The sequence below is a fragment of the Salvia hispanica genome, chromosome 5 (genome assembly GCF_029641045.1).
Source record: "Salvia hispanica isolate PSC_SH4W2 chromosome 5, Shi_PSC_v1, whole genome shotgun sequence".
NCBI lineage: Eukaryota > Viridiplantae > Streptophyta > Magnoliopsida > Lamiales > Lamiaceae > Salvia > Salvia hispanica.
Genome location: NC_142696.1, coordinates 2,754,044 through 2,777,749, shown reverse-complemented (window position 1 = coordinate 2,777,749; position 23,706 = coordinate 2,754,044). Strand labels below are relative to the sequence as shown.

The 23,706-nt window shown below is 36.4% G+C and overlaps 4 protein-coding genes across 5 annotated transcripts; all 4 read left to right on the top strand.

Moving 5' to 3' along the window:
- Nucleotides 1-1,642: 1,642 nt before the first annotated feature.
- Nucleotides 1,643-3,578, top strand: LOC125187646 (F-box protein At1g11270-like). 2 transcript variants are annotated; one of them, XM_089058460.1, is made up of 2 exons: nucleotides 1,643-1,761; nucleotides 2,217-3,578. In XM_089058460.1, exon 2 carries the CDS (start codon nucleotides 2,235-2,237, stop codon nucleotides 3,375-3,377), a length of 1,143 nt encoding a protein of 380 aa, XP_088914586.1. In that variant the 5' UTR covers nucleotides 1,643-1,761; nucleotides 2,217-2,234; the 3' UTR covers nucleotides 3,378-3,578. The 2 variants fall into 2 exon arrangements, with proteins under 2 accessions (XP_088914586.1, XP_047940232.1); XM_048084275.2 differs by having other exon boundaries at nucleotides 1,672-1,748.
- Nucleotides 3,579-7,582: 4,004 nt separating this feature from the next.
- Nucleotides 7,583-8,692, top strand: LOC125190022 (F-box protein At3g07870-like). The gene has a single exon (XM_048087222.2). The coding sequence runs from the start codon at nucleotides 7,601-7,603 to the stop codon at nucleotides 8,690-8,692; it is 1,092 nt and encodes a 363-aa protein (XP_047943179.2). The 5' UTR covers nucleotides 7,583-7,600.
- Nucleotides 8,693-17,115: 8,423 nt separating this feature from the next.
- LOC125190024 (F-box protein At3g07870-like) lies at nucleotides 17,116-18,315 on the top strand. The gene has a single exon (XM_048087224.2). It carries the CDS (start codon nucleotides 17,119-17,121, stop codon nucleotides 18,220-18,222), a length of 1,104 nt encoding a protein of 367 aa, XP_047943181.1. The 5' UTR covers nucleotides 17,116-17,118; the 3' UTR covers nucleotides 18,223-18,315.
- A 3,486-nt stretch (nucleotides 18,316-21,801) lies between these two features.
- LOC125190025 (F-box protein At3g07870-like) lies at nucleotides 21,802-22,935 on the top strand. The gene has a single exon (XM_048087226.2). It carries the CDS (start codon nucleotides 21,802-21,804, stop codon nucleotides 22,933-22,935), a length of 1,134 nt encoding a protein of 377 aa, XP_047943183.2.
- The last annotated feature ends 771 nt before the right edge of the window (nucleotides 22,936-23,706 follow it).

Genomic DNA, 23,706 nt, shown 5'->3' with positions numbered 1-23,706 from the left:
CAATTTAACCACTAGTAATATTGCAGACAAATTCTCGTTACTAATAGAAATACAATTCGATTAAAGCTACCGCCACGAAATATATTTCTTCAAAGATGATTCGGAGTTATCGTGTGCCAAATAAATACCATCGCTCTTCATTGCAAACACATTGAAAGACTTAGTAATATTAGGATCTTCACTCTTGTAAACATCAAAAGCTATTTGTTTCGTATCCCACCAAAAGTGACAGAAGTATAAAGTAGTACCAAAAATATTAGGGCAGAAATTCCATTTAAATTCTTGACCTACAATAATATTGTGAAATCCTAAATCGTCATCACCGACTGCACAGTGCAACCTCAAAGGTTTGGAATTTTTTGGGAGAAGATTCACAATACGAACCCAATTATCCTCGCGTAGTTCCAAGTAACATCCATGTGATGCAAATGGCTGCAAAATGATTGCTATTACAAAAACAACCAAGTGAATCTTGAACATGTTGAAATTGAGAGAGGGTGAGATAATTCAACAATTCACCTATTGATTTCGTTATATATACGAAAATAAATCATTTATTAATTTTTAACTATAATTTTAACACATATCTTAGATTCAGATAGTGCAATTCTTGTTTCATATATATTCAATTAATTAATCAGATCAAGTATTAAATCTTAAAGGCAACGATCCATTAACGGTATAACCTTTTTTGACCTTGAAATTATGTTTTGGGTACTCATACTACCTTTATATTTTTATTCCATAATTATATATCAGGACTAATATGCCCTAATGTTATTTTTATGAACTTCTTTTCAAAATTCAGTTTCTTGCCTTTTGAATTAATTGTCCTTGGATTTACTTGCTAATTTGTTGATAGTGCAAATATTAAGTCAACTTATTCTATATCATACTCATTGTTTTTTTTCTCTTTCCTTTTTTCTTATTTGTACACTCTGAAACTTTTTACATGCGTTCTTCTTAAGTTTCAAATTTTAAGAATTTTAAATAAAGTAAAATTTTGGAAAGTAAAAAATTAAAATAAGAATTATACTCCCTCCGTCCCGGATAATTCGGGTCACTTTGACCGGGCACGGGTTTTAAGAATTGTAATGGAAAGTGCGTTGAAAAAGTTAGTGGAACGTGAGTTCTACCTTTATATACTAGTTTTATATAAAATGTGAGTAGGAAAGAGTTAGTGGAATATGAGGTCCATTACCAAAAATGGTAAAAGTGAAGTGGGACAAATTATGTGAGACGGATCGAAATGGAAAATTGAGACGAATTATCTGGGACAGAGGGAGTAATTTTAAAAAAAAATTAAAATCGTACATTTAGTTAGTATTAATATTATCATATACTATTAAATTTTAATTTATTATATATAGTGAATTGAACTAAAAATTCTAATATTTTATAGAGAAATATAGAAAATATTAATTATGAATTTTTAAAATATTATATAAGTAAGTACGAACATGTAATTATTTTCTTGATCGAGGTTCAACTGTAAAGTTCCAAAAATTAAGAATTTAAAAAATTTAAATATTATCAAAATTGTGTTAGTTGTAGTTTTAGTGATGAAGATGGTATTATGTACTAACATCAAAATTTATTTATTTTTCTATAATACCTAGTATTTATGAACGACCCTTCGCATTTTGCGCAAAAATTGTGACTATTTTTCGAATACTTCACATTTGCATTTGGGCGACTGCGGCGGCGCCACTCTGAAGATCCGCCGTCTCCACCGCATTCCCCCGTTGGTGAATCATTACAGTCAGCTTTCTTATTTTACACTCCATAGTTTTCAATCTCTCTGTTTCTCTCTACAATGCCTTTGTTTTTTTGGATTTTGCAGTCAATTGATGCTTAATTTACTCATTTTTTTGGCGTTATTCTTAGAATGTAGTATCCATGTATTTTGATCTTGTAGATCTTGTTTTATACTCAATTTTATATTCAATTTTGTAATCGTATTATTAGGATTTGTAATTCTCTACTCAATTTTTGCATATATATTAACCTAAAACCAATTTAGTAGTATAACTTTGGTTTCTGCAAAATTTGTTATTAGCCTTAAGATTTTTTTTGTGAATTAGGGATTATGCCTAAAATTCAATTTTGTAATATTAGGATTTCGAAGATGCTGTAAATGACACTTGCAAGTGTGCTACTTTGATCACAATAATATTTTGATGTTGCTCTGTTTTCATTTTTTGTTAATGATGAAGGTGTTATTAAGTTCAGAGATGAAAACTGCTGATAATTCCAAAATGGATCAAGATTTCTTCGAATATCTACCATCGGAAATCGTAGTAAATATCCTCTCAAGACTCCCCACTCGAGCAGCTGCGGTCTGCAAGTGTGTTTGTAAGCCATGGCTTGGTCTTCTCGCTACCCCCGAGTTTGTGAATTCCCATATTTCTAGACCAGTCCCTGGCATCGTTGTTGAAACACGCTCAAGGTCATACGACGTGATTGAGTTTGTGGATGAACTTGGCCTCCACTTTGATGATGAGCATCGTGCAATTGTAGCCTTCAACTTCGAACTCCCTTTTGATGTGCCAATGCATAGTTCAGCCAATGGTTTGATCTTTCTAAGTGGTGTCGACCGTGATGATCTTATCCAGTGCAATCCAATCACACGTGACTATATCAAGCTCCCTTCTCCTCGACAAACTACCTCAAAAGATCAGCTTGCGGTTGAGAATTTTGGATTTGGAGTGAGCAAGATGACCGGCCAATATAAGGTGGTTAGGCTTTTCGGTGAAAAACCACTACATGAGGAGTACAGAATTGAGTGCCAAGTATACAATGTTGGAACCGGATCGTGGAGAAAAGTTCCCTCTGGTAGCATTGATAGCTCGCTTAAGTTATATAAAGACGTTCGAGGGGTGCTTCTGGATGGAAATCTTCATTGGATGGTCGACAAAACAACAAATTTCTCTTGTAGATGGGTTCTTCGCTTTGATCTTCAAACAGAACTTTTTAGCGTCTTTTCTGCACCTCCTCCTATCGGTATAAATTTTCTCTTTGGTAGGTCACTCTGTTTTTTCAGGGATTGCCTCGGTTTAAGCGATTTTTCAGACGATAGGAGCATTTTAATCTGGTTTTTGGTTGAAGATAAGGGGATTTGGGACAAGGACTTTATCCGTGAGTTTGGTAGACGTGATCATTATAATTATGTTTGGCCAATAAGAGCTTTCGAAAATGGTGATGTCTTCATGGAATCGGATTTTGGAAACCTACTCTACTACTCCAACAAGTCGAAAACTTTTGACTATAACGTTGTGGTTCGAGAGGATCGTGATACTTACACCCCTACGACCATGTATGCCTCAAGCTTTCTCTCGCTAAAGAGTTTTGTGATGGAGAATGTTAGCTCATTTTGAGTTATGACTGTAGTTTGATTACTATGATAGTCGTTAAACCGTATGCCTCTTTTGTAGGATTGTCTTGTAACTCTCTGAACATTGTTTCTTGCCTTCCTTTTTTGCTTAGTTTGGAGAAGGCAGTTGTTCAATGTTTTGTTCATGAAAATCTATTAGAAACAATGATATCAATGGAGCTTTTGCTATAAGCCTTCTTTTTTCCTTCTTTTTCTTCTTCATATCTTTATCAAGAAGGCTATGCAAAGCCTCAAACAAAATAATTAATATTGGAGTATTCAAATGTGTTGAGCAAGAAACAGGATATACAGGAATACAAATTAATCACTAGTAATACGACAAATAATGCTAAATAAACTCTCGTTAATGAGTATTCAAATAAGTACTAAAAATCAAAGATGAATAATAGTATAAGATTTATTAGAATACAAATTAATCACTAGTAATACGACAAATAATGCTAAATAAACTCTCGTTAATGAGTATTCAAATAAGTACTAAAAATCTAAGATGAATAATAGTATAAGATTTATTAGAGTACAAATTAATCACTAGTAAAGCTACCATGTGACATATTGCTTCAAAGACGACTGTGAGAGATCGTTTGCAAAGTAAATACCATCACTCTTTGCCGCCCATACATTTAGTGATTTTTGAAGAGTGGATTGATCACCCTTATAAACATAGAGAGAAATTTGCTTCGGAGCCCACGAAAACTGACAATTAAAGAAAGTAGTACCCCAAATATTAGGGCAGAAACTCCAGTGATAGTCTTGACCTTCAGTAATATTATGAAAGCCAAAATCGTCATCGTGAGATGCACAATGTACCGTCAGAGGCAGGGAATTTTTCGGGAGAAGATTTAAGATATGAACGTTGCGCTTCTTAGTACGGAAGATGCAGCCATGAACATCGAATGGCTGCAAAATGTTTGCTATTACAAACACAACAAAATAAATCTTCAACATGTTCAAATTAGATAGGTGAGATGATTCAATAATTCACCCTATTGGCTTCATTATATAAGCGAAAATGAGTTATTTATTTCTAAAATTTATCACAATTCGAAATATTTAGATGCTAAATAATCTAATTTCACATTAATTCAATACAAATCTGGATATTGTATTACTCCCATCATCTTATCATTAAATGTGCCAACTCAGCATAAGGTGTCAGATGAGAAAAAAGGAAAATTGAGATAAATTTAGTTTGCTTGTTTGGTTAATTCTTTAAATTTTGATTGTACAATTAATAATATTGATAGTTTTCTCAATTAAGCTAGTCTATCAAAATTTGTTATTGGATTTGGCCCAATTGAGACCAACCGACGTCCTCGACCAATTTTATTTATTTTATATTTTCATCTATAAATACACATATTCTAAATTTTGTTCTTCCATTATTTTTATTTTTTATTTAATAGGAGTATATACTTAGTATAAATTTTAAGAAAAATTGAATTTAGTAGTATGATTTGATCCTAATAAATGGGCTTCACATGAAGTGTTGGTCCGGTCCAATGAGTATAATTCGAATGTGTGAACAAAATTCCAGATTGGGCTTGTTTTTTCTCGGGTCAGCCTGACCGATACTCAGAATAAAATATTGTGCTAACTTATTTGGTAGTAAATTGATGCTTATTTTATCATTTTTTCGCATTGTTGCAAGATTATAGTATCCATGCATTTTGCTTCTTGTAGATCTTGTTTTAGGCCATAATGATTTTGATAAATTCAATCTTGTGGAATGTGTTAGGCTCGGTTCGGTATCACGGAATTGAACATGCGGAATTGGAATTGGAGCTTCCAATTCCAAATTCAATGTTTGGTACCACAAAATATTTGGATTTGGAATTGAATTACAATTTCAATTCCGCTCAAATCCACAATTTGAATTCCAAATGAGGAGTAGATAATTGGAATTTCAAGTAGTAATAAAATTGCACTTTCACATTGCTACACACACACACCCCTGCACATATACACACACACCTGCACATACACACACACACACACCTGCACACACACACACACACACACCCCACACCCCTGCACGCGCACACACACACACACACACACACACACACACACCTGCACATACACACACACACACACACCTGCACACACACACACACACACCCCACACCCCTGCACACACACACACACAAACACACCCCTGCACATACACACACACTCACACCTGCACACACCTGCACACACACACACACACACACAAACACACACACACACCTGCACATACACACACACACTCACACCTGCACACACACCACACACACTTACACCTGCACACACACCCCTGCACACACACACACGCACTGCGCACACCGTCACACACACACACACACACACCCCTGCAAATACACACACACACACGACACACACCTACACATTCCTGCACACATACACGCACCGCCCACACACACACCTGCCCACACACATAACACATACCATCACAGACATACACACATACACATACTGCATATTTTTTTTGTATTCAATTTCTCATCGATTATCATTTTACCAAACAAAAGATTTGGAATTGAATTATAATTCAAATCTTTCAAATTCAATTCCGTAGAATTCTAATTCCAATTCCATGTACCGCACACACTACATAATTTTTTGAATTCAATTTCTTATCAATTAGGGTTTTAGGCTTAGATTCGATTTTGTAATAGTATCAATGGGATTCGTGTTTCTATATTTTGATAGTATAATGTATAGTAAATATTTTATTGCTGCAAAATTTTGAATATATATAACCTAAAATGATTTAGTACTTTGCAAAAATTATTATTAGCCAAACCAAATTTACCAAATTATATTTGTGGAATGGATTGGGGATTAGGACTAAATTAATTACAGCCATATGTGATGCAAAGAAATATCATATATGGAATGTTACTATTAATATTTTATCCTTTGTTTGCACTGGGGCAAATCTAACCATCTAGAAGTATGAACATCATCAATTGAAAAGAATTACGCGTGTTGGTCTATCGCGCGATATGGTAGTTAATATCAGATATCTAAGTTATTATGATCGAGTCCGTCATCATAATATAACCTTTAAATTTAATGTTGCAGTTAAAAGACCGGCGAATAGTCATCATTATTACGAGTACATAATATGTGACAGGTGGCTTGATGTTCTTCCAACTTGAGGAGACTACACCGGCATATATGAGTCTATGATGCACATACCCGGTGATCTAGTCTCGAATGCAGATGCTTCCTATCGTGTTCTCACAACTGGTATTCCATCAACAATGCATTTTCCTTTGTTCGACGATACAAATACCCTTGATTGGATTGTGAGGGCCGACATAAGTGTGGTTTCAAACTCTCAGGCAATGATACCGTTCGCTCTCGTGAGATAAACTCACTACTGGATTTATATGGTCACACATGACGAGTACAAATAGCATTTGGTTGCAGGAAAGTATTTCCGCTGCGGTCTTAGATATAACCCTACTCGTCACTGTCCTCCAAAAACCGTACAAGTCATCATGGATATCAGAAAGAGTATTCCGATATCCAAGCATGATGGTATCAATCGCACTATACTTTCGTGAACTCGGCTCAAACCTCGAGGACAAGGTTATTTTAATCTCTCTTATTTTATTTAGTAAGTATTTCTAAACTTCTATGTCAGGGGTTTGACGTTTAAGTGGGTCCACAATTGATTCTCTGAAAAAAAACCACTTAAATACAATCACTTTCTTAACATGGTCAGACACATTTATTATTTCAAATCTCAAAACACATTTCGACCTCAGCGGCGCCACTCTGAAGATCCGCCGTCTCCACCGCATTTCCATCGGAAGGTAAATGAATTTTCTTATTCATCACTCACCACTTTTCAATCTCTCTATTTTAGCTCGTTTTCTAGCTACATGCCCTTGTTTTTGAGATTTCGCCATAAATTGTTTTGCTTTTTTAGGCCTTAATAATTTTTGATGCATTCTGTCCTGTTAAATTAGGGTTTTAGTAGATTCAATTTTGCTGTAATCCTGCATTTTTGATGCTATGATTTTAAGATTCTGTTGCTCCAGATTTTTGTGTATATATAATTATAACATGAAACCGATTTGCAATTCTGTTTCAAATTTGTTATAAGCCAAACCAAATTTACTAAATTCAATTTTAATGATGAAGGTGTAATTAAGCTGAGAGATGATAAAAACTGCGGGTAATTCCAAAATGGGCGAAGATTTCTTCAAATATCTTCCATCAGAAATCGTATTAGATATCCTCTCAAGAGTCCCGACTCGAGAAGCAATGGCGTGCAAGTGTGTTTGTAAGCCATGGCGCGGTCTGCTCGCTACTCCTGAATTTGTGAATTTACATCTATCGAGATCAGTCCCGGGGTTTGCAGTTGAAACACGCTCACGGTCATTCAAAATGGTTGAAATTGTGGAAGAGCTTGATGAGGAGCATCGTTTGGACGTGACCTTCAGCTTCAAACTCCCTTTCGATGAAATAATTCGTAGTTCAGTCAATGGTTTGTTCTTTCTAAAAGAATTTGCTTTTGGTGATCTTATCCTGTGCAATCCGATCACACGTGACTATATCATGCTCCCTTGTCCACGACAAACCACCCTAAATGTCAAGATTAACATCGAGAATTTTGGATTTGGAGTGAGTAGAATGACCAGAAAATATAAGGTGGTTAGGATTTCCGGTGAAAAATCATTGGAGGAGGAGTGCAAATATGGGTGCCAAGTATCCACGGTTGGAACTGGATCGTGGAGAAAAGTTCCCTTTGGTGACTCGCTCAGGTTATGTGACGATGTTGGAGAGGTACTCGTGAATGGGAATCTTCATTGGACCGCCAAGGAAACAAGAAGAGGCTCTGGTGAATGGATTTGTTGCTTTGATCTTGAAACGGATCTTTTTAGCACCTTCCCTGCACCTCCTCTTCCTAGTAGTACAGGTAGGTCCCTCTGTGTTTTGCGTGATTGCCTTTGTGTAAGCGATATTTCAACCACTGATGGGTGCATTATAATCTGGTTGATGGAGGAAAATGAGCACAGTTGGACAAAGATATTTGTCATCCCTGATGTTGATAGGCTTCCTATTGTTGATGTTTGGCCGATTAGAATTTTCGAAAATGGCGACGTCTTGATGGAATGCGAGGATGGCACGCTATTCTACTATTCCAATAAAACAAAAACTTTTGACTACGACATTGTGTCTCGAGAGTATCGTGCACCGTTCCCCTCTACATTCGTGTATGCCCCGAGCTTTGTCTCTCTCAAGAGTTTTGCTATGGAGAATGCATGGTCATTTTGAGTTTTGACTTTGTAGTTTCTTTCATGTCTGATTGTGAAATGCATAAATGGAGAGGAACTTGAGAGAGTGTACCTCTTATGCTAATATATTATTTGTAGCTTCTTGGTTTTATTTATGATCTGGTGTCGCTTTAATTTTCTTGCTATATTCTGATGAAAAACAAATTGATGAATAAATTATTAGTATGTTTATTAAATTAGTTGCGCTAATGTATGTTGTCTAGCGATATGGTAATTAATGTCGTACATCTAAGTTAGAGCTAGCAAATCGTGCGGATTGGGTCGCTATCGGGTCAACCCAATATCGACCCAACCATATCGGGTCCCAACCCAACCTAACCCGAAATCATCCTGGTTCTTATCAGGTACAACCCAACAGATTCGTGTTGGATTCGTGCGGATTTCGTGTCATCCAAAAAAATATCAGTCATGTTGGATTCGTGCGGATTTCGTGTCATCCAAAAAAATATCGGTCATTTTTTAACGATAGTAAATTACAATATAGTTCAACGCTATACGATAACGACCGACATATGATATTATATAATTAAAATTTGATATTACACGGTAAAATAAGATATTACAAAATTAAAATAATTAGTTTAAATAATTTTTGAGTCCAAATAATAAGATTGAAGTATATTAAAATTGAATCTAAATAATAAAGTTAAAATAATTTAAATAATTATTTTTTAATAAAATTTAAGTATGCAGTAATATTTTTTTATCATAAAAAAATAATTAATAATAGTATTAATCATATTTTTATTAATACAATTAAAATATAATATTTTTTAATTAATAAAAATAATTAAAATTTAAATTTAAGATATTATTTTAATTAATAAAAATAATAAAAATAATTTTTTTTTCTTAACGGATAATCCAACCCGACCCAAATCCGACCTAACCCAACCCAAAATTTTCGGGTTCTTATTGGGTCGACCTTATAAGGACCCAAATTCTAAATGTGCGGTTCGTGTCGGGTTAACTTCGTTTTCGTGCGGATTAGTGTCGGATCAAAAATTGCCAGCCCTAATCTAAGTTATTATGATCGAGTTTATCATGGTACTATCTTTAAATTTAACCGATCATGTTCGAATGCGGATGCTGCAATTCTGATGAGGACGTAGTGTTCAACTTCGAACTCCCCTTTGATGAGTCAATCCATCATTCAACTAATTAATGGTTTGATCTTTCTACGTGGCATCAATCATGATGATCTTATCTTGTGCAATCCAGTCACACGTAACTATATCATGCTCCCTTCTCCTCGGCAAACTACCTTAAAAGATCAACTTGCAGTTGGGAATTTTGGATTTAGTGTGAGCGGAACGACAGCCTATTAAAGGTGGTTAGGGTTTTCATAAGAAAACCACTTTGTTGACGAGTACAAAATGAATCCATTACCATCGTGCCAATATGAGTGCCAAGTATGCACCGTTGGGATTGACACGTGGAGAAAAGTTCCCTCTGGGCCCACTAAGATTTTTCGACGACCTTAAAGGGGGTATACTCTTTAATGGAAATCTTCATTGGACGTTAATTGAGATATTGCATACAACTGCATTTTTCCTTTGGACCGTTATAGATGAGCAAAAAGATAAAAGAGTGAGAAACTATGAAGATGGATTATTTAATTGTGGAGTAATTTAATTTGAATCACAAAAATCGTCATCGTGAGATGCACAATGCACCGTCAGAGGTAGGGAATGTTTCGGGAGAAGATTTAAGACATGAACGTTGCACTTCTTAGTACGGAAGATGCAACCATGAACATCAAATGGCCGCAAAATGTTTGCTATTACAAACACGACAAAATAAATCTTCAACATGTTCAAATTCAGATAGGGTGAGATGATTCAATAATAATTCACCCTATTGGATTCATTATATAGGCGAAAATGAGTTATTTATTACTAAAATTTATCACAATTTGAAATATTTAGATGCTAAAAAATCTTATTTACATTAATTCAATACAAATTTGGATACTGTATTATCCCATCATCTATCATTAAATGTCCCAACTCAGCATAAGGTGTCAGATGAGAAAAAAGTAAAATTGAGATAAATTTAGTTTGCTTGTTTAGTTAATTATTTAAATTTTGATTGTACAATTAATAATATTGATAGTTTTCACAATTAAGCTAGTCGATCAAAATTTGTTTTCCACAAATTTTCGATTTGGCCCAACTGAGACCAACCGACGTGCTCGATCAATTTTATTTATTTTATATTTTCATCTATAACTACACATATTCTAAATTTTGTTTTTCAATTATTTTTATATTTTAATTAATATATAGTATAAATTTTATGAAAATTTGAATTTAGTGGTATGACTTGATCCTAAGGTGTCCACAATGTTGGCCCCCCTTGGCATGCCCAAGTCACCAAAACTTGGGCAATGCCCAATAAACTTGGCCCTTCCCTTAAAAACATGGCCACCACAATGATGGCCTCCTAGCTCCAAATTAAAATTAATTTTTTGAATTTTTTTATATGTTTTAATTTAACGAGAATAAAAATTAATAGAATATAATAATTAAAAAAAATTACATAATTTAATAATGCGTGAATTGAAACCAAACTTTTGTCGTATTATATATAGGGGAAAATTATAAAACGAAAATTTTATAAAAACACTAAAAAAATGACGCCACCGCCGCGTACGGAGTGGCGTCATCAGAATCCGGCACATCTTCTTCAACACCTTTGTTGCCGCCTCCACCGTCACCACTGCCGCTTGCGTGTCCCGTCTCCGACCCTTTGCCCCACCCTAACTTCGACCTCAGTCTCAGTATGAGGTCGTAGTACATCCTCTTGGTCTCCGGGTCAGTCGACTTCTCGTACAAGGACAAGTTATCCTGAAGTTGCTTCATCATCTGCACCTCTAGGGTATGAGCCAACGCCGCCCTCGGTGTTGAGCCGATTGCAGACATGCTCGTAGCAGAGACTTGGGAGGCGGATCTAGCTTCCCAGACACGCTGGCCCTGCAGACGTGGGCGCCTGGAGAGTGACGAGGGGGCCTCTTCCAAAGCATCGTCGTTCAGGTCGAAGGCACGTGAGTTGCTACTACTGCTGTAGATGCTGGCTACGCCGAGTCTTGTCTGTTTCGCACCAGGAGCACGCTCCTCTTCCTCAATGATGGCCTTGAATTTTGGGAAGTCCCGCAGAACGAGGTATTCATCCCAGTAGGTGAACTTGGGCCACTTTACAGTATTAAACAACTGATGCGACAACGCCCGTACGTCGGCTTCGCTGCGGCCGCTCTCAGCAATGCGGAGTTGGATCTCGTATATGCCACTGAACCTCTTCACCGTTCTACTGATCCTGCTGAACTTCTTCCAGATCTGGCTATGTGTACGCTCGACGGTGCCTGGTGGTTTGAATCTGTTGTACACCCCTAGGACGCGCTCCCAGAAGCAAACGTCGGTCTGATCCGTACCAATGAGGGCATTCGTCATGACCGCCTCCCAGGCCCCGGCTACAGCAATGGATTCCTCCGGGATGTAGAATACCTCCACCGCTTCGCCCGCAACTTCCGCCGGCCCCTGCTCCCCGTCGCTGCCGGCGCCTCACCCACGGCCTTGGCTTCGCCCCCCACCACCGCCGCCTCTCCCACTGCCCCCTCTCTCCATATCCACGCTACCAGATGTCGGGGTCTCTGGTGTCCCCATCAACTGTTCCCATGTGAATCTATCCGATTCAGACAGAGGAGATTCGGTGTATTGGAATTGGGAGGATTGGAATTGCTGAGAAGAGTTGTTGATCGAGTCCATATTGGTCTAGTAGTCACCCAACCCCGATTGGGTACGACCCACGTTCCTCTGCTGATGAGAGGAGGACTGACCCCGGTATTGGGGTGTATGTTGCCCCGGCGAGGGCGATTGCGGACTCCACATATGATTTCGAGGGAGGGTGGGACTCGATCTTCACGGTTGGGAAGATGGAAAGTTTCCGCATCCCGAGTCTCTATAGTCGGGGGAATCATCACCTCCACCTTGCATTTTTGATAGTATGAAAATTGTATAAAAGGAAATTTAGAGTGTAAAAATGAGTGTGAAGTGAAAATTGGATGGAAAAGATATATATAAAAAAATTTTGAAAAAAAATAAAAATAAAATCGGAATGCCCAAGGGCCACGACTCTCGGCCCCCTGCAGTGGAGGGTCGCGCCTCGCGCACAAGGGCCGAGCTTGCGCCCCTCAGTTGGTCAAACCCCCCCCCCCGCGCCTCCATGCGCCTCTAGTAGTGGGGGGCCGCGGCCCTCCCACTGTGGACACTGTAATAAATGGGCTTTACATGAAGAAGTGTTGGTCCGGCCCAATGAGTATAATTGAGCGTCATGGCCCAACATGAAATTGAATGTGTGAACAAAATTCCGGATCGAGCTTTGCTTTTTTCTCGGCCCAGCCCGACCGATACTTCATAATAAAATATTGTGCTAATTTATTGCGCAGTAAATTGATCCTTATTTTATCATTTATTCGCATTGTTGTAAGACTATAGTAACAATGCATTTTGCTTCTTGTAGAACCTGTTTTAGGCCATGATGATTTTGATGAATTCCATCTTGTAGAATGCGTTAGGATTTTAGGCTTATATTCGATTTTGTACTAGTATCATTAGGATTTGTGTTTCTATATTTTGATAGTATAATGTAGTAAATATTTTATTGCTGCAAAATTTTGTATATGTATAACCTAAAATGATTTAGTACTTTGCAAAAAATTTTATTAGCCATACCTAATTTACCAAATTATATTTTGTGGAATGGATTTGGGATTAGGACGAAATTAATTGCACCCATATGTGATGCAAAGAAATATCATAAATGGAATGTTGCTATTAATTTATTATCCTTTATTTAAAGAGTAGTGCTAAATGACCACATTATGACCAACCATAAAAATAAAAAAAATTAATAAAAGATAGTGTATTTAATGCCATTTCGTTGAAATCAATACTTCTAAAAAGTATCAATTTTATTTGCACAATTGTACCCTTAGTTTTGGTGATTGTTATTTGTATCTTACAAGACTAGATCTTTTAACTGTTGATGTCTTGCATCTCGAGCTTGAAAATTAAAGGCCAAAATTGAGTTTTACATTACAATAACTTTTATTGTGAAAATATTTCACACAGGCTGGCATAATAAATTATAGAGTGGTATGAATAATACTATAGCTTAAAAGACCATAAATATTGATGTTGCATTATAAATCATAGAGGAGTTGCATGAATAATATAACTAAAAAGACCATAAATATTGATGTTGCATTATAAATATTGATTTTTACACAATTGATGTCTCTGGCGACGCCTATTAGAAACAATGATATCAATGGAGCTTTTGCTATATAAGCCTTTTTATTTTCTTCTTTTTCTTCTTCTTCTTCTTCATATCTTTATCAAGAAGGCTATGCAAAGCCTCAAACAAAATAATTAATATTAATGGAGTATTCAGATGTGTTGAGCAAGAAACAAGATATACTGGAATACAAATTAATCGCTAGTAATACGGCAAATAATGCTAAATAAACTCTCGTTAATGTGTATTCAAATAAGTACTAAAAATCTAAGATGAATAATAGTATAAGATTGATTAGAATACAAATTAATCACTAGTAAAGCTACCATGTGACATATTGCTTCAAAGACGACGGTGAGAGATCGTTTGCAAAGTAAATACCATCACTCTTTGCCGCCCATACATTTAGTGATTTTTTAAGAGTGGACTGGTCACTCTTATAAACATAGAGAGAAATTTGCTTCGGAGCCCACGAAAACTGACAATTAAAAAAAGTAGTACCCCAAATATTAGGGCAGAAACTCCAGTGATAGTCTTGACCTTCAGTAATATTATGAAAGCCAAAATCGTCATCGTGAGATGCACAATGCACCGTCAGAGGAAGGGAATTTTTCGGGAGAAGATTTAAGACATGAATGTTGCGCTTCTTAGTACGGAAGATGCAACCATGAACATCAAATGGCTGCAAAATGTTTGCTATTACAAACACAACAAAATATATCTTCAACATGTTCAAATTTAGATAGGGTGAAATGATTCAATAATTCACCCTATTGGCTTCATTATATAGGCGAAAATTAGTTATTTATAACTAAAATTTATCACAATTCGAAATATTTAGATGCTAAAAAATCTAATTTCACATTAATTCAATACAAATCTGGATATTGTATTACTCCCATCATCTTATCATTAAATGTCCCAACTCAGCATAAGGTATCAGATGAGAAAAAAGGAAAATTTTGAGATAAATTTAGTTTGCTTGTTTTGTTAATTATTTAAATTTTGATTGTACAATTAATAATATTGATAGTTTTGTCAATTAAGCTAGTCGATCAAAATTTGTTATTCGCAAATTTTGGATTCGGCCCAACTTAGACCAACCGACGCGATGTTCTCGACCAATTTTATTTATTTTATATTTTCATCTATAAATACATGTATTCCACATTTTGTTTTTCAATTATTTTTATTTTTTATTTAATACTATAGTATAAATTTTAAGAAAAATTGAATTTATCAGTATGCCTTGATCCTACTAAATGGACTTTACGTGAATAAGTATTGGTCCGGCCCAATTAGTATAATTGAGCCGCCATGGCCCAACATGAAATCGAATGTGTGAACAAAATTCTGGATTGGACTTTCTTTTTTATCGGGTCAGCCCGACCGATACTCAGAATAAAATATTTCGCAGTAAATTGATGTTTATTTTATCATTTTTTCGCATTGTTGTAACTTGTAAGATTATAGTATCCACGCATTTTGCTTTTTGTAGATCTTTTTTTAGGCCATAATGATTTTGATGAATTTAATCTTGTGGAATGCGTTAGGGTTTTAGGCTTATATTCGATTTTGTAATAGTATCATTAGGATTCGTGTTTCTATATTTTGATAGTACAATGTATAGTAAATATTTTATTGCTACAAAATTTTGTATATGTATAACCTAAAATGATTTAGTACTTTGCAAAAATTGTTATTAGCCATTCTTAATTTACCAAATTATATTTTGTGGAATGGATTTGGGATTAGGACTAAATTAATTACACTCATATGTGATGCAAAGAAATATCATATATGGAATGTTACTATTAATATTTTATCCTTTGTTTACAGTGGGGCAAATCTAACCTTCCGGAACCAACTGAGCTACACCCTGGCATTATCCTTTGCTAACATGTAATAGTACCGTGTAGTAGAAGTATGAACATCATCAATTGAAAATAATTACGTGTGTTGGCTTGATCTTCCTCCAACTTGAGGAGACTACACCGACATCTAAGAGTCTATAACGCACATACCTGGTGATCTAGTCTCGAACGAATGCAGATGCTTCCTGTCGTATTCCCACAACCGGTATTCCATCAACAATGCTTGTGAGGGCCTACATATACTTCATGATCTATAATGTGGATTTCACCATCATGCCTTATTTGGTCCAAACCTTATGTAGATTCAAACTCTCAAACAATGATACCCTTCGCTCTCGTGAGATAAAATCGCTACCGGATTCGTACGATCACATATGACGAGTACAAGTTGCATTTGGTTGCAGGAAAAGTATTTCCATTACAGTCTTAGATATAACCCTACTTGTCACGGTCCTCCAAAAACACTACAAGTCATCAACCTTGAGGACAAGGTTATTTTAATCTCTCTAATTTTATTATAGTATTTCTAAACTTCTCTTAATTAAGTTGGTAAAAAATGTTTCTTTCGGACCAAACATGTGAAGGGTTTGACATTTGAGTGGGTCCACTATGGATTCTCTGAAAAGAAAAACACTTATATATAAAATCACTTTCTTAACATCGTCAGAAACATTTATTATTGCAAATCTCAAACCATATTTAGACCTCTGCGGCGCCACTTGAAGATTCGCCGTCTCCACCGCATTTCCACCGGAAGGTAAATGAACTTTCTTATTCATCACTCAACATTTTTTCAATCTCTCTATTTTAGCTCGTTTTCTAGCTACATGCCCTTGTTTTTTTAGATTTCGCTGTAAATTGTTTTGCTTTTTTAGGCCTTATTGATTTTTGATGAATTCTGTCTTGTTAAAGTTTTCGCTGTAAATAGATGTTTTTTTGGTGGCGTTGTTAGAATATAGCATCCATATGTTTTGCTTCTTGTAGATCTTGTTTTAGGCCTTAATGATTTTGATGAATTCAGTCTTGTTAAATTAGGGTTTTAAGCTTATATTCAATTTTGTTGTAATCCTGCATTTTGATGCTGGAGATTTTTGTGTATATATAATTATAAATTAAAATCGATTTGTAATTCTGTTTCAAATTTGTTATCAGCCACAAACCAAATATACTAAATTCAATTTTAATGATGAAGGTGTTATTGAGCTTTGAGATGAAGAAAATTGCGGGTAATTCCAAAATGGGTGAAGATTTCTTCAAATATCTTCCATCAGAAGTCGTATTAGATATCCTCTCAAGAGTCCCCACTCTAGATGTTATGGCGTGCAAGTGTGTTTGTAAGCCATGGCTCGGTCTGCTCGCTACTCCTGAATTTGTGAATGCACACATATCGAGATCAGTCCCGGGGTTTGCAGTTGAAACACAACCACGGTCATTCAAAATGGTTGAAATTGTGGAAGAGCTTGATGAGGAGCAAGAGTGGGACGTGACCTTCAGCTTCGAACTCCCTTTCGATGAAATGATTCACAGTTCAGTCAATGGTTTGTTCTTTCTAAAAGACTTTGCTTTTGGTGATCTTATCCTGTGCAATCCGATCACATCTGACTATATCATGCTCCCTTGTCCACGACAAACCACCCCAGATGTCCAGATTGACATGGAGAATTTTGGATTTGGAGTGAGCAGAATGACCGGCCAATATAAGGTGGTCAGGATTTTCGTTGAAAAATCATCGGAGGAGGAGTGCAATTATGAGTGCCAAGTATACACTGTTGGAACTGGATCGTGGAGAAAAGTTCCCTTTGGTGACTCGCTCAGGTTATGTGAAGATGTTGGAGGGGTACTTGTGAATGGGAATCTTCATTGGACCGTCGAGGAAACAAGAAGAGGCTCTGGTGAATGGATTTGTTGCTTTGATCTTGAAACGGAACTTTTTAGCACCTTCCCCGCACCTCCTCTTCCTAGTAGTACAGGTGTTTACTCCAGTAGGTCACTCTGTGTTTTGCGGGATTGCCTTTGTGTAACCGATATTTCAACCACTGATGGGTGCATTATAATCTGGTTGATGGAGGAATACGAGCACAGTTGGACAAAGATATTTGTCATCCCTGATGTTGATAGGCTTCCTGATGTTGATGTTTGGCCGATTAGAATTTTCGAAAATGGCGACGTCTTGATGGAATGCAAGGATGGCACGCTATTCTGCTATTCCATTGAAACGAAAACTTTTGACTACGACATTGTGTCTCAAGAGGATCGTGCACCGTTCCCCTCTACATTCGTGTATGCCCCGAGCTTTGTCTCTCTCAAGAGTTTTGCTATGGAGAATGCATGCTCATTTTGAGTTGTGACTTTGTAGTTTCTTTCTAGTCTGATTGTAAAATGCATAAACGGGTGAGGAACTTTGCTAAGATATTATTTGTAACTTCTTGGGTTTTATTTATGATCTGGTGTAGCTTTTCTTGCTATATACATTCTGATGAAAAACTGATCGACGAATATATTATTAGTATGTTTATTACATTAGTTTCACTAATGTGTATTGTCTAGTCTAGAGATATGGTGATTAATGTCGGATATCTAAGTTGTTACGATCGAGTTTATCATGATACAATCTTTAAATTTAACCGTTCATGTTCGAATGCGGATGCTGCAATTCTGATGAGGATGTAGCGTTCAACTTCGAACTCCCCTTTGGTGAGTCAATCCGTAATTCAGCGAATGGTTTTATCTTTCTACGTGGCGTCAATCATGGTGATCTTATCCTTTGCAATCCAGTCACACGTGACTATATCAAGATCCTTTCTCCTCCACAAATTACCTCAAAAGATTAGCTTGCAGTTGAGAATTTTGGATTTGGTGTCAGCGGAACGACCGGCCAATATAAGGTGGTTAGGGTAAAAACAACTTCATTGACGAGTACAAAAAAATCCATTACCATCGTGCCAATATGAGTGCCAAGCATGCACCGTTGGGATTGACACGTGGAGAAAAGTTCCCTCTGGGCCCACTAAGATTTTTCGACGACCTTAAAGGGGGTATACTCTTTAATGGAAATCTTCATTGGACGTTAATTGAGATATTGCATACAACTGCATTTTTCCTTTGGACCGTTATAGATGAGCAAAAAGATAAAAGAGTGAGAAATTATGAAGATGGATTATTTAATTGTGGAGTAATTTAATTTGAATCACAAAAATCGTCATCGTGAGATGCACAATGCACCGTCAGAGGTAGGGAATGTTTCGGGAGAAGATTTAAGACATGAACGTTGAAGATGCAACCATGAACATCAAATGGCTGCCAAATGTTTGCTATTACAAACACAACTAAATAAATCTTCAACATGTTCAAATTCAGATAGGGTGAGATGATTCAATAATAATTCACCCTATTGGATTCTTATATAGGCGAAAATGAGTTATTAATTTATTACTAAAATTTATCACAATTTGAAATATTTAGATGCTAAAAAATCTTATTTACATTAATTCAATACAAATTTGGATACTGTATTATCCCATCATCTATCATTAAATGTCCCAACTCAGCAAGGTATCAGATGAGAAAAAAGGAAACTTGAGATAAATTTAGTTTGCTTGTTTTGTTAATTATTTAAATTTTGATTGTACAATTAATAATATTGATAGTTTTCTCAATTAAGCTAGTCGATCAAAATTTGTTATTCGCAAATTTTGGATTTGGCCCAACTGAGACCAACCGACGTGCTCGACCAATTTTATTTATTTTATATTTTCATGTATAAATACACATACTCTACATTTTGTTTGTCAATTATTTTTATTTTTTATTTAATATATAGTATAAATTTTAAGGAAATTTGAATTTAGTAGTATGCCTTGATCCTAATAAATGGGCTTTACATGAATAAGTGCTGGTCCGGCCCAATGAGTATAATTAAGCCGTCATGGCCCAACAAAATTCCGGATCTGGCTTGCTTCTTTCTCGTGTCAGCCTGACCGATACTCAAGAATAAAATACTGTGCTAACTTATTTCGCAGTAAATTGATGCTTATTTTATCATTTTTTTTCGCACTGTCGTAAGACTATAGTATCCATGCATTTTGCTTCTTGTAGATCTTGTTTTAGGACATACTCCCTCCGTCCCAGATAATTCGACTCAGTATTCCATTTCGGGCCGTCCTACATAATTTGTCCCACTTCACTTTTACCATTTTTAGTAGTGGACCTCATATTCCACTAACTCATTCCTACTCACATTCCATTAGATTTCTTAAAACTCGTGCCGGGTCAAAGTGTCCCGAATTATCTGGGACGGAGGGAGTAATGATTTTGATGAATTCAGTCTTTTGGAATGCGTTAGGGTTTTAGGCTTATATTCGATTTTGTAATGTCATTAGGATTTGTGTTTCTATATTTTGATAGTATAATGTTAGGATTTGTGTTTCTATATTTTGAAAGTATAATGTAGTAAATAATTTATTGCTGCAAAATTTTGTATATGTATAAATCTAAAATGATTTAGTACTTTGCAAAAATTGTTATTAGCCATACCAGTTTTAACAAATTATATTTTGTGGAATGGACTGGGGATTAGGACTAGATTAATTACACCCATATGTGATGCAAAGAAATTATCATATATGGAATGTTACTATTAATATTTTTATGCTTTGTTTAAATTGGGGCAAATCTAACCTTCCGGAACCAACTGAGCTACACCCTGGCATTATCCTTTGCTAACATATAATAGTACCGTGTAGTAGAAGTATGAACACCATCAATTGAAAATAATTACGTGTGTTGGCTTGATCTTCCTCCAACTTGAGGAGACTACACCGACATTGAATAGTCTATGACGCACATACCTGCTAATCTAGTCTCGAATGCAGATGCTTCCTGTCGTATTCCCACAACCGGTATTCCATCAACAATGCATTTTTCTTTGTTCGACGATACAAATTCCCTTGATTGGCTTGTGAGGGCCCACAAATACTTCATGATCAATAATATGGATTTCACCATAATTGCCTTATTTGGTCCAAACCCTATGTGGATTCAAACTCTCAAACAATGATACCCTTCGCTCTCGTGAGATAAAAACGCTACTGGATTCATACGATCCACATGACGAGTACAAGTAGCATTTGGTTGCAGGAAAGTATTTCCGTTGATGTCTTAGGTATAACCCTACTCGTCACCGTCCTCCAAAAACACTAAAGTCATCAACCTTGCCTCAAGGTTATTTTAATCTCTCTAATTTTATTATGTATTTCTAAACTTCTCTTAATTAGGTTGTTAAAAAATGTTTCCTTCCGACCAAACATGTCAGGGTTTGAGTGGGTCCACTGTGTATTCTCTGAAAAAAAAAACCACTTATAAATACAATCACTTTCTTAACATCGTCAGACTCATTTAATGTTTCAAATCTCAAAACTCATTTCGACCTCAGCGGCGCCACTCTGAAGATCCGCCGTCTCCACCGCATTTCCATCGGAAGGTAAATGAACTTTCTTATTCATCACTCTACATTTTTCAATCTCTCTATTTTAGCTCGATTTCTAGCAGCATGCCATTGTTTTTGAGACTTCTCCGTAAATTGATGCTTTTTTTGGCGGCGTTGTTAGAATATAGCATCCATATGTTTTCCTTCCTGTAGATCTTGTTTTAGGCCTTAATGATTTTGATGAATTCAGTTTTGTTAAATTAGGGTTTTAGGCTTATATTCAATTTTGTTGTAATCCTGCATTTTGATGCTGCGATATTAAGATTATGTTGCTGCAGATTTTTGTGTATATATAATTATAACTTAAAACCGATTTGTAATTTGTTTCAAATTTTTTAACAGCCAAACCAAATTTACTAAATTCAATTTTATAGCAATAGGAGTTTAAGATTAATATTTTTGTTAATGATGAAGGTGTTATTAAGCTGAGAGATGATGAAAACTGCGGGTAATTCCAAAATGGGCGAAAATTTCTTCAAATATCTTCCATCAGAAATCGTATTAGATATCCTCTCAAGAGTCCCGACTCGAGAAGCTATGGCGTGCAAGTGTGTTTGTAAGCCTTGGCTCGGTCTGCTCGCTTCTCCGGAATTTGTGAATTCACACATGTCGAGATCAGTCCCGGGGATTGCAGTTGAAACACGCGCACAGTCATACAAAATGGTTGAATTTGTGGATGAGGAGCATCGTTGGGACGTGACCTTCAACTTCAAGCTCCCTTTTGATGAAATACATAGTTCAACTAATGGTTTGATCTTTCTAAAAGACTTTGCTCGTGGTGATCTAATCCTGTGCAATCCGATCACACGTGACTATATCAAGCTCCCTTCTCCGCGACGAACCTCCCTAAAAGTTGAGATTGACATGGAGAATTTTGGATTCTGGGTGAGCAGAATGACCGGCCAATATAAGGTGGTTAGGATTTTCGGTGAAAAACCAGCAGAGGAGTACGAATATGAGTGCCAAGTATACACTGTTGGAACTGGATCGTGGAGAAAAGTTCCCTTTAGTGACTCCCTCAGGTTATGTGACGATGTTGGAGGGGTGCTTGTGAATGGGAATCTTCATTGGACCGTCAAGGAAACAAGAAGAGGCTCTGGTGTATGGATTTGTTGCTTTGATATTGAAGCAGAGCTTTTTCGCACCTTCCCAACACCTCCTCTTCCTAGTAGTTCAGGTTTTTACTCGAGTAGGTCACTCTGTGTTTTGTGGGATTGCCTTTGTGTAAGCGATATTTCAACCACCAATGGGCGCATTATAATCTGGTTGATGGAAGATGAGCAGAGTTGGACAAAGATATTTGTCATCCCTGATGTTGATAGGCTTCCTGAGAGAGAGGAACGGCTTTTTGGATTAGTTGATGTTTGGCCGATTATAATTTTCGAAAATGGCGACGTCTTGATGCAATGGGAGAATGGCACGCTATTCTGCTATTCCAATAAGACGAAAACTTTTGACTACGGCATTGTGTCTCGAGAGGATCGTCTAATTTTCCCCTCTACAATCGTGTATGCCCCGAGCTTTGTCTCTCTCAAGAGTTTTGCGATGGAGAATGTAAGCTCGTTCTGAGTTGTGACTTTGTAGTTTCTTTCATGTCTGATTGTGAAATGCATAAACGGAGAGGAACTTGAGAGATTGTACCTCTTTTGCTAAGATATTATTTGTAACTTCTTGGGTTTTATTTATGATCTGGTGTAGCTTTAATTTTCTTGCTATATTCTGATGAAAAACAGATTGATGAATATAGTATTATTAGTATGTTTATTAAATTAGTGTGTGTTGTCTAGCAATATGGTGATTAATGTCGGATATTTAAGTTATTATGATTGAGTTTATCATGGTATAATCTTTAAATTTAACCGTTCATGTTTGAATGCGGATGCTGCAATTCTGATGAGAATGTAGCGTTCGACTTCTAACTCCCCTTTGATGTAGCTAATGGTTTTATCTTTCTACGTGGCGCCAATCATGGTGGTCTTAAACTTTGCAATCCAGTCACACGTGACTATATCAAGCTCTCTTCTCCTCGACAAACTACCTTAAAAGATCAACTTGCAATTGAGAATTTTGGATTTAGTGTGAACGGAACAACGGCCTATATAAGGTGGTTAGGGTTTTCATCATAAAACCACTTCATTGACGAGTACAAAAAGAATCCATTACCATCGTTTAGGGATTGACACGTTCCTTCGTACCATACTCTTGCGTGTCAATAGTTTGGAGAAGGCAGTGGCGAAGCCTATTGCTCATGTCTGCTCGTTGGATTCGGCTCTTGATGAAAGAATTCACGGTTGTTTTGAACTTGTTCTATGCGGGCATTGAGCTTCAGATGCCTCCGGT

What these genes read in the sequence shown, in the direction of transcription:
- LOC125190024 (XM_048087224.2), top strand. Translation starts at nt 17,119, where the DNA reads ATGGGTGAAGATTTCTTCAAATATCTTCCATCAGAAGTCGTATTAGAT.
- LOC125190025 (XM_048087226.2), top strand. Translation starts at nt 21,802, where the DNA reads ATGAAAACTGCGGGTAATTCCAAAATGGGCGAAAATTTCTTCAAATAT.
- LOC125187646 (XM_089058460.1), top strand. Translation starts at nt 2,235, where the DNA reads ATGAAAACTGCTGATAATTCCAAAATGGATCAAGATTTCTTCGAATAT.
- LOC125190022 (XM_048087222.2), top strand. Translation starts at nt 7,601, where the DNA reads ATGGGCGAAGATTTCTTCAAATATCTTCCATCAGAAATCGTATTAGAT.